Here is an 11756-nt window from a genome sequence, read left to right on the forward strand (position 1 = left end):
TGTCGATTTACGCGGTAAAGTACGATAGCTTATTAACGCCATGCCTTTTCGTATGAGCAAAAAAATATGAATAATAAAATAAAAGCGCAAGGACGATAAAATAAGATGAAATACGCCTAATGAAATGTGTCCTGTTTTCGCATCTTATCTGTCGTGTCAGAATTTCTATTTGACCTGCTTTTATACAGTGTATTTTTTAATTAATTTTTGCAATTTAATTGATATAAAATTGTATTTTCTTTAATTCTTATGCTCTGATTTTTAACGATATGATCAGACAAACAATTAGATAGATGAACAGACATACATACTGTCAGACATTTGCAGTGAAATTAATGCCTTAAATTGTTATAATGGTATCCATCATCATCAATATGATATGATACGTATAACTATTATCATCATCATTGTCATAAAATTAGTATTGTAGTTGTTGTTTTATTAAGATGAATCTTTGATCATGATTATTATACATTTGTACATGCATTGCTGAGGTTTTAAATCCTATACTTTGCTCTATGTCAATAATTATCTATAAATTGTGAAGGTGTTATTTGTTTCTAGTGATGACGACTCTAATTTAATGTTATCATCTGGTTATCTGTATGCATCAGGCGTGGATACAAGATATTCTACCAGAGGGGGTTATAAAGTTTAGACAAAGGGTAATGAAAATTCCGGAGCCGGAATGGCATTTTACTAGTTTTCTAGTCAATATCTTACAAGTCATGACGTTTACAATCGCACACACTTAACAAAGCTAAATTATATCAAGTTATATTTTGTACAAAACAGCCTAATCTCATTAGGCCATGACCCGTTACTCCCCTTCCTCTGATTGATTACTCTTGCTTATTGTGAAACACGAAAAATGGTCTATAAAAGATATTTCTATTTGTGTATGGAAAAAGGTGTCAAGAACTTTTTAACTGACATCCCCTTAAATTCTCCTGTCTTTCTTTTGTCATATTATGTTATTAATATTCAGCACATGAATCCAGTACATGTATTTATATTATAGTAACTGGTACGTTTTGGCGAGGATTCTAAATGTTTTATAGTACTAATAATTTTTTTTTAAACCCACCTGTGTTAGAATAGTATAATAGTTCTTTTGCATTGTATGTTGTCATGTAATTGTAACCATTCAAATAAAAGGATTTTTGTTGTTGTTCTATCCATGCATGCTGTTTAATCTTCTTCTTCCTATTATAATTATATAACTCTTGCTCTTCTAAAGATAATTAAATGGCAAAGTATATTCACTTAATATACTTTATATGATGCTGATGATGATGTGGACTTTCTGTTAATATTAGTTGTAAGCATTATAATCGTATTGTTTAAAATAATTTATAGACATTATACGATAAATATTCACCCCCCCCCCCAAAAAAAAAAAAAGAAAATCATTACCGTAACATTACTATCACTACAGTAATCATTATACAGATTACAGAAATGAGAGGGGATGATAAATATGACTGTTTCAAATGTTTCAATCTCCCCATGAGTGTTTACTGCTAAAAATCATGATTGATGTTTAAGATTGTGCAGATGTTTGAAAATAAATGCACAATCGCAACTACTCGGCCCTTCCCGTAAGTCTTCAAATAAAGACCTCGAACACAATAGTAGGAATACACAGAACGGATGCGGTATTTCGGTCTAACCTACGCTAAGAAACTAAACATGCAAACAAATTATAATTTAATGCGGGAAGTGCTGACAAGTTTATTTCAAATATTGTTAGTAAGAGTCCACCTAAAATAAGTGAATTCATAGATACAGAAGCAAACAATACAGTATTTCTATATTTGTTACTATGGTTGTAGAAACCGAAAGTACAAAAAACCAACCTGTTGACATTAAGTCGAATTTGTTTAAAATTGTACATCAGTGGGCATATCCCAATTACAAATTGTTGTCAGATAAGTGTACCGAAACAGACTTTACTTAATATATACATTCGTTTTACAATATCTCTGTTTCTGTTTACATCTGAAACCACGTGGTATAACTACTTTCAATTCATATTGTCCGAGGTTATTATATGTAATAGCCGAGAATGTTCCAATTAGAACATTGCTTAAATAATTAAATTCCATGCAGAACTCTGGTTGCTATGGCAACCGAAAGAAAAAAAAAACTTAAAAAATCTTCTTTTAAAAAACGCAGACAGATAGAACTAAGATATTTGTCATGAATTAGCTTCTTGAATGTCTACTAACTTTGTTAGGGCATTAGATGATCTATATTGTCTGGAATCAAAATTTCATTTGACCAAAAGCATCAATTAGTTGCCCAAAAATGTATACGCCCGGTGCAAAAAATACCTGTCGAAGATGATCTATTTGTTTTTGAAATCGATATTGTACCGTTTTGAGGATATATAGATGACTGTTCTATGCAGATTAATTATCCACCTGAAGGATTTCAATGGCGCAAATGTTTTGTTTTAGAAGACACTATGATAAATACTATTGAAGAATAAAAAATAGACGGCATGCAACAAGATTTAAAAACCTTGTACCACGAGAGGCTTTACTTAGAGATGAAAGATATAATGTCATCAAATGAAACAAAAAAATATTGAAGAGCAAAAGAAACTAATGAAATTGCTCACTTGTGGAAACAAATATGTTACGGATGCGTTTATTCCTATTATTTGCTCAGGAGACATATCGGTTTGTCGAAATGAGGATTTTTTACGAAAAAAAATTTCTAGCATGGCCATGGCATTTACTTCTGCCCTGGCTGTATTTGACTTTGACTCATCAGTTGAATTGCGTAATGGTATTGAAAACGGGAACACATTTTTCAATGTGAAGATGGCAGAAGATTTCAGTACAAAAAGATCACGTCGAGAAAGTGATATAAATAATATATGACTTTTCTCAAATGGAAATGAAGAACTTGTAAAAAGTAGCATGACATCTGAATTATGGTATGGCAATAGATTGCCAGGGGTAAAAAATGCATTGCACCAAATGAGGCAACAAATTCCGTTGGGTAGAGGCTTACTCATATATCTTGTTTTTCAAAAGCCAATTGAATGTAATCGGTTACTTGCCAGAGAAACATTTTTAACGTTATTTAAAGGCGAGTGCATTGTGATCACCGACAATGATGAAATGTTACAAGAATGGAGAAAGGAAATGAAAGGCAAGATCAGTAAACAAGATTTTGACAGTAAATTAGTATCTGGTTTGAGCTGGGAAGAAGTAGCTGCAACAGTTAAAAATGTCTTTAAACCAAATAAAGATGTTTTGTTTAAATTTCCAGACAGTAGTGGCAAGGCAGTAGAAATGACACGTGCGGAAATGGATGCACTTAAGTTAAAGGATATTGAATTGGTTGATGGTTTTGCTGAAGAGCACTGTAGTCTTATGGAAGAGGAAGAATCTGATGAAAACTGTAAACGAAAGCGAACTGAAGAACAAGAGAACTTCTATAAAGGAAACGCTGTTACAATATGGAACTTCTATTATGCCATACAAGTCGCAACACGTGATTTATTTGAACACCATAAAGAGGAAATTAATTCCAAGATCTCATCAAAAGGGGGCAAGGATAGATTTACCACACATTACGTCGAGCATAATCCTGGGGCTGGTGGCAGTACTGTTGGCAAACATCTACTCTGGCAGTTTAGCCAGATACGTCGGAATCCAGAAAGAGCATTTAGATGTTGTATTGTACATAAGATTACTGAAGATACCGCAGAAGAAATATATCGATTTCAGGAGTTCAAAGAGAAGCGTTTATCTGATGCTAAACCTGTGTTAGTCTTAGTTGATAACAAAAATGAAGAGCATATAAATTTACTGAAGGCAAAGGTTGATGAAATAGCATACAAAAAAGGTTCACCAGGTAAACTATTTTGTTTGTTGCTTATTGTGACACGAGTTCCTGTCTCACATGCATCTAGAGATGTTGTATTACGACACAACCTTACAAAACGAGAGCAGTTATGGTTTGATAAAAAATTTAAAGAACTTGAATCAAATAACAACATGAAAATTAAAACACTTATTGCATTTAACGTAATGAGACATTCGTTTGACAATAAATATATCAAGGACACAACACAAAGACTATTTAAGGACATAAATGACAAAGAAAAGCAAGTACTTGGATATTTATCAGTTATTTGCTGTTTTGATAGTGACAATCCAGTACCAGAATCGATTTTTGATTCTGTTATGAACGATACTGTGTACGATCCAGACACGTTAACTCTAGAACAGTGTGTGGACAGACCATTTGGTATTGTATACACTCGAAAGAAGAGACAGAAACTTCAGGCAATAGATAGGTAAACACGGAACATCAGAATAACAGATGCAATGCAGTTGCTAATTACTCATCGAGAAATAAAAAGTGATACTCGTCCATTTATGGGTGTATGTTTACTGTCGCAACTATTCTCAAAAGCTGTTCTAGAATACATCATGCAAGTTGATAAGAAAACGTTTCGAGACATGGTAGTTGATCTTCTCAATGTTACCGAGAATCGTGCTTGCGAAACAAACCCAATGTCAAAGCATTTTGTAAAGATAGTTTGCAGTTTGATTACCTCAAGAGAGTCTATTACTGACGAAAAGGGTGAGAAAAAAGTCCAGAAGTTTTCTCCACTATTTTTAAGCCTCGAAGAAAAAAGAAGAAAATGACACTGATGAAAAAGCACAACGCAAAGTAATTGACGTTATAAGCAGATGTTTTAATGTTTGTAAAACGCAATGGTCGGACAACAACTGGTAAGATACTACTACATCGTTTTGACAGCTTTGAGCTTACAGGAACATTTTCACAAGTTTGAATGTTATAAAGATAAAGAGTCGTTTTGGAAATTCTTGAACGAGGATAACATTTGCTTGGAAACATCGCCTTACAAAGAAATTGTTGCATTAGCGCCCACTCTTGAAACTTTTAAGAAAAAAGTGAAATTCAGCATCACTTAGAAATGTATCTTCGTACTCTTGAGGAAAGAGCCTATATGGCTCGCCATTTGAAAACTGTCTTCACACCTTGGGGTGATACTCTTTTATTAAGGCCAAGGGAAAAGTTTGAAATGTTCTATGGGAGTAAGGAACACACGTCCCAGTTCGAATTTCTATTTGGAGTAGGATTAAAACTTCTGATGAAAGCTCACACAGATAAAGAAAGTCGTTGAAAGTTTGAAAAGCGAGTAAAAGAGGCAGAAATACGCTTAGAGAAAAAAAGACTTTACAGAACAAGAGAGGGATTTGTTAGTTTACTTAGGGTACAATATTATAAGGTTGTCCACAGAGGAGATAAATGCCAAGTCAGGTTTATATAGACGCTTGCTCAATTATAGTACTAATTTATGGAAGATACAGCGAAACAAGAACGCAAAAGATAGGAAATATGTGGAAGCTTATCTTTATTATGCGCTTTTGCATTGGATACTACCAGGAAGGTCTGAGTTAGGAATAGAAGGCTTGTCACATCCAGAAACGTATAGTGTTCTCCTTAAAGAATGGGAAGAGACCTACATAGCAAACAGTCATATTAGAAACAGGGAACAACTTTTCAAAGAAAAAGCAAAAATATTTTTTGCGATTGGAAATAGGTCTCCTGGAAACGATATTGTAGATTTAGAGTGGCTTCGACATTTATGGAGAGAAGCAATGTCAAAGCAAGGACGAACAAGAAAGGAAGTGAAGGCTGACAATCACTGGCAACATCCAATATTTGAAGAGCGCCTTGCACGTATAAATGGGACTGTTGACTCAAGTGGGAGGCGAATATCTACAGAGGTAAATATATATATTGATACAAATGATCAAACATATATCCTTATATATATATATATATATAATATATATATATATATATATATATATATATATATTATATATATATATATATATATATGATATATATATATATATATTATATATATAAATGCCGATTTTTTCGTGCGATTTTTTTTATGTATATTTTTTCCGCTCATGACTTCCTTTCTTTCATATATATATATATATATATATATATATATATATATATATATATATATATATATAAATATTATATATATATATATTATATATTGATAATGATATATGTTTGATCATTTGTATCAAACAATATTTTGATACTTTTTCAAATATGACATTATGTTTATATACGGTTTGATATACATCCTGTCAATTGACTCTTAAATGAGCTTTATTCGTATTTGTTTTTTTTAATACACGCACGCACATACCCACGCACGCACGCGCGTGCATCATGTTAAATTTAAAATCAATATTCTCTGTTTACATTTCTGTGTATGTTTTTTTCCTCCTGTTTGCTCAATAGGGAGAACATCGGATTGTCATTTCCTGGCTCGCTTTCCTGTGGCAATAACTAAACGTTAAGTAGTGCAAAATATTTATTTATTTGGATCTATCTGTAATATTATAACAACATATTTCTTTTAATTATGTAATAACTTTTAATGTATCAGATATTTTGTCGATGAAACTTAATAGCAATGGAGATGATGGTCATTAAACCCATTTTAGTCTGTTACTGGGATTTATCAGAAGGGTCAAAAGGTTTGCCCCTCGTTTTTCAATCCGTCGGTCTGCCCTTAGATCACTTTAAAAGTAATCGGAACTGTTTAAACAAATAAACCTAAAATAAAGCAGAGTTACGAGAAGTCCTGAGAAAATTTGATATTCTTTATTTTAGGTTGTATAGGTAGGATACACATTATGAGATTATCTTCATTGATATCTTCCATTTAGGGCACAGTTGAAAGGCCATGGCAATTCAGAATGTTTTGTCATACTTCTTGTGTGGTTCTAACCGGCAGGGGACTTTTGTATTACTTACAATACATTGATTATTGCTTATTTTCCAAGAAGATCATAAAGATTATCGGTAGTTTGTGTTTTGATATTTTAGGTTTGCTTTAACAAAAGGAATTACACATTCAAGATACGCACCAACGAATATTATGAACCCCTAAAAAATCGAGCTGTGACGTTTGTTCTTGCGTTTTCGTGGATGGATCCAGTGGCTCTTGATGTTAGGAAGCATGGTTGGTAATTTTGAATTGTAAATTGTAATCTTTTGATTTTAAAGGATAAAATGACCAGATTGGTAATGATATTTTTTAAAGATGTTATTTCTATATATTCAAGTATTTTTTTAAATTGACTTAATACAGATATACTTAACATAGTCTTGCATACATCACACACTTCTATGAGTTTAAGTGAATACAAACTCTGAATGATTCAAAGCTGACCAAATTATGTAAATGAGTGTATCTTTTACTGTCTCCCATTTTAGCTAGACTTTTCGAAAATGGGGAGAGCAAGTGTACTACAATCAGGCGTTGGTGTCACACTTCGGCTAAGTTTGGCGTGCAAGTTGTTTTTCCAAAAAACTATTGAAGGGAATGGGTTGAACGTCACACACTAATATGAGAGAATAATAAGAGGCCTCTTTCCAAGACATATAATGTTACATGGATTTTGAAAAAAAATTATGCCCCTATTTGAACTTAGAAAACTCAACATATCCAGACTCAGACGCAGTTGTTTTAGTATCAAGCACTGAGAAAAGTCGCTATCGTACCTATTGCCATTGTTATAGTGTTAAATTTTTATTTGTTTGGGTCGTCAGACCAAACAAATAATGGTAGCGAAATTTCAGACTCTAATGCTGTTAATTGAAAATGCCGAAAGTAGTCCGCTTTTTTAAGCGGTTACTTTCCTTAATATGTAACACAAAGGCCGAAAAATTCAGGGGAGATCACTGCGTAAATATGGTCACATGACAGGCGCATAAATTTTTCAAGCAAAATAATTCCCGAATGATCGAAGATTTCTTATATTGTTTTATTCTTTATAGATATACTTGCTTAAAGTAAGCGCCATGATTATTTACACAAGTTAGCGTCGTTACAAACCCTAATTTAGAATAATATGATTTTCTTTATGCCGTTAACATATAAATTCACCGTGTCCGTGTTGCGCGCTCGCATAGGAAGCAAAAGGTCTGGAGTTCAATTCCCAGTTAAGGCAACTATTTTTTTTTTTCAAATTAAACATTGGATTGAATATCAGTGTTGCAATTAGAATTATAGCCAATCTACTACAATTAAAACGCTGGAAATCATTGGTGGCACTATACAAAAACAAATTGTTTTATAATCTCACAACCTTCACCTTTCTGACATTCTGAGACCCAAACAATTTCAGCGTCTTCTGTGCTTTGATTCCTTTAGGAGTATATATCTACTGTTTGGCAATATTGACCCGAGACTCAATTTTCGGAAGTTTTTTTTTCGATAGTTTTCATAATTTATTATATTTTGATAATATTATAGATACTGTTACTAAATCGATAAATTCTGCCTAATGGCCTAGTGTAAAGTACTTCAGAATAGTGACCAAATAATTGCGAGTTCGTATCTTGTACAAACCATTTTTTGTAGTTTTCATACAGATGACTTAACAAATCGTGTGTTTCTAGCATTTTTATTTTAATTTCATAATTTTGATAATATTTAATTAACTTAATTTACCTTTCCATTTTATTAATTTCAGTATATTCACAAAGCACATAATGGTCAAGTTTTACAATATGAAATAAAATTCATACATGAAAAAAAATCTTTGATTCGAACCTACAGTTTTCAACCTAACTGAAAGTCTAACACCTTATCATCGAGGCTAATAAGGCAAGTTATATGCCAGTTTTTCTACGTAACACTACCATACATTAAAATCCGTATGGTTTACTTCAGAATCCGAAAATTACCGACAATAGGTCATTGAATATTCAAATGTCTCAATATTGCCAGACATTGTGATTGAAAGGTTTGTTTTTTTCTTTATCTTTTTTCTTCTTGAAGGCTCAGCTATTTTATTAAACGAGCGGAGAATTCTGTCAAAGTAAATTTTACAAATTATTTTAAGTTTATTGAACATAACAGCCAGATAACCCTTTACCTCATATATACGCGAACAAGGCACTTTCGACCCCCCGGTCTTTTAGGTCTCAAATAGTGAAAAAATGTCCTATTTGGACCCCAAACACATGCTTTCGTTTGAGAAATGTTGTAAAAAAAGTGAGCACTTTTTCGGTGCCGCCCGCAATCCAAAAGATACATCAGGGGGTTGCCAGAAGGATGATGTGCCCCCTTCTTTTTGGGGGTTTGAAGATGGGCGGTAGTCTCCCTCACAGCCAAGAAAATTTTGGACTTGTGAGAGGCTAAAAATGACCCCAGGTCGATCATAAGGTATTGTGTAACCAACGCTGAAAAGCATAGGACGCTATCTCAATCCCTTGAGAAGTTGCAGCACTTTGAAATAAATTTTGATGGAAAAAATCAAGGCAAAATAGTGGTTTTTGGCAATTTTGAGATGTCCTCTCGTTGGTAACAGGACATTTTAGACTGAGCATGTCGTTACAAAGGCAATGGTCCAATCAACATTTGTGCCAAGTTTGATTCTTCATAGTTTCATAGCAGTTTGAACTTGTAACAGGAGGCTTTTCAATGAAAACAACCTTTTTTCACAATATGCTCATGAGGGAAAGGGTTAATGTACTAATACATTGTATATTACATGGATAAATATTTTATTTTTGCTCGCCATAGAACGGGTTGCACACAGTTGAGGCCAATGTTTGTAAACACTAACGTCCGCAGGTGAAATAATACTCCAATAAAGTATTCCCATAAATATGGTGGATAATTTAAACTAGGTTTTGTCTGATAAAATGCTTAACAATAGGACCAACTGACAGACAATGGATTAAGACACTTTTCACAAAATGGAATTAATGAAATTGCATTTTCTCTTTGTATATACATTGGATGTGTTAATTAAGAAACTTAATAATCTAGGTTACTGGCATTGTAACATGAATGTTGAAGCTTTCTGCCTCAGTATTGTTTGAAATCTCTTAAACTATGTTTAGTTTGATTTAAAAAAAAATTTTGGTCTGAAAAAATAGGGTCTTGCTGGAAAAAACATCACTTAAGCTAAACATCAAAGTCACTATCTAAAAGAAAAAAAAATCGCTTAACTGGTGAAAATATTGGAAGTGAATCATTATTGTTATTTTGTTTCAGATTTCTATGCTTAGGAATAATATTGGCAGTCACCGTCTAGAATAAAGATCAATAATGTAAACCTTGTAGAAAACAGACATATAAGTAAATCATCAATTCATCATGGTTTTCAACTGCAATGTTTATGTTCATTATTTTCTTGTTTATTATTATGACTTCCATGATATTTCAATTGTTTGAGATCAGTTGGGTCATTGCCCTATCGATATCTAAAAAACCCTTCCGTCACATTTAAATGATCTTCATCAACTCTTTAATGTGATTGATGCTCTCTTGTTTTTGTTATTGAAATGATGAAGTAATTATTAAACTTATTAATGTGTTATTTGTGATTTTTATCAGATAAATATTTCAAGAGACAAAATTCGCAGAGATCACCGGAGAATACCCAAGAAAATTTGTATCAAAATAATGATAACAATGATGTACTTGCACGTCAAGATACCAACTCAAGAAATCTGACCACCTTACCAAAAGAACAACGCCCTAGCTCCAGAGGTAAATGATGTTGCATGTGTATTTATTAAGTTTATATATTTCATATGAAACGAAACATTTGTTAAAATACAGAATGCATGTTTTGCCTGGTTATGAACATGTAGATTATTAAAATTACTGTTTGGAAATTAACCCGTTTCAATTCTTACCAGAAGTAAACTTTTTCAATAAAAATGTTACAATTATTCTCTTGTTGATACTTATGAAAGATGAACAGATCTCTCTGAAATGGTCCACTGATACTGAGCATATTCAGGAAAACTCTGCATGCAAATCAGAAGGTATAGTGAAATGTGCTTATAATAGAAAAAATGTTGTCTTGCTTCATCCTCTTCCAAATAGCTTGATCTTGAACTTTGCTTACCTGCAATAAATGATCATTATAACATTAGTGGTCTCAACAGGAATTATTTGCTGAAGGATGGTTATTAAACTAAAACACGTGTGTGATGTTTTTTTATTTGGCAAGTGCTGGACAATTTGCTTTATACATCTTTAGTTGACCGATGTACTAATTATATGTTAAATTTCAAACTAAGTAAGCATCTGTACATCTGTTGGCGTGTGTTAGATTTGTTTGTCCGTGAAACTGGTGTGTTTATAGATATTGATAAGGACTTATTTTTTCGCATATAATGTCATCAAAGTTTGTGCGTCATTTTTGAGTTTTATTTCGTTCATGAAGAAAGTTGTTAAGTTCTGATAAAATTTTGCATGAGTGCATAAACATATGCTACGAGTATGAAGCTTATTAAATGTCATTTTAATTCAAAGCGTTTTCAGTAGTTATTGCCGTTTGGTATATTAGCATTTATTATTGAGGTATAAAACTCCTTTAGATATCAACTGTACATAGTTAAAATGAGTGAAATGTTACTGATTCCCTTCATGCTTTATTGCGTTATGGCCCTGCTTTATTGTACAGCATTATTACCTAAACCAAAACCGTACACACATGCTCATCATTTAAGTATTTGTTTAGAAAAACAACTCAGGAAAAAGGATATATTTTAGAATGTATTAGATATTTTAGAAAAACTGACACCATTAAAATTGCCATAGAAACCAAATTTGTACACACATTCATATTTTACATGGTAATTTGTCAATTTTAAATAAGATACCAAACTAACATTGTTTTCAAATCTTCAAA

At 32.5% G+C, this 11756-nt stretch overlaps 1 protein-coding gene across 1 annotated transcript; it reads left to right on the forward strand.

Annotated features, from left to right (window-relative positions):
* Positions 1 to 5044: 5044 nt before the first annotated feature.
* Positions 5045 to 10603, forward strand: LOC132713599 (uncharacterized; the record flags this gene model as incomplete). Its single annotated transcript, XM_060696243.1, is given in 3 exon segments — positions 5045 to 5783; positions 6922 to 7057; positions 10448 to 10603. Coding segments are annotated over 3 exon segments (421 nt in total), but the record flags the coding sequence as incomplete, so codon positions are not given.
* Between the last annotated feature and the right edge of the window lie 1153 nt (positions 10604 to 11756).

This window comes from Ruditapes philippinarum, unplaced genomic scaffold, assembly GCF_026571515.1.
Source record: "Ruditapes philippinarum isolate M1 unplaced genomic scaffold, ASM2657151v2 ctg660_1_1_1_1, whole genome shotgun sequence".
In the NCBI taxonomy this organism is placed as follows: Eukaryota; Metazoa; Mollusca; class Bivalvia; order Venerida; family Veneridae; genus Ruditapes; species Ruditapes philippinarum.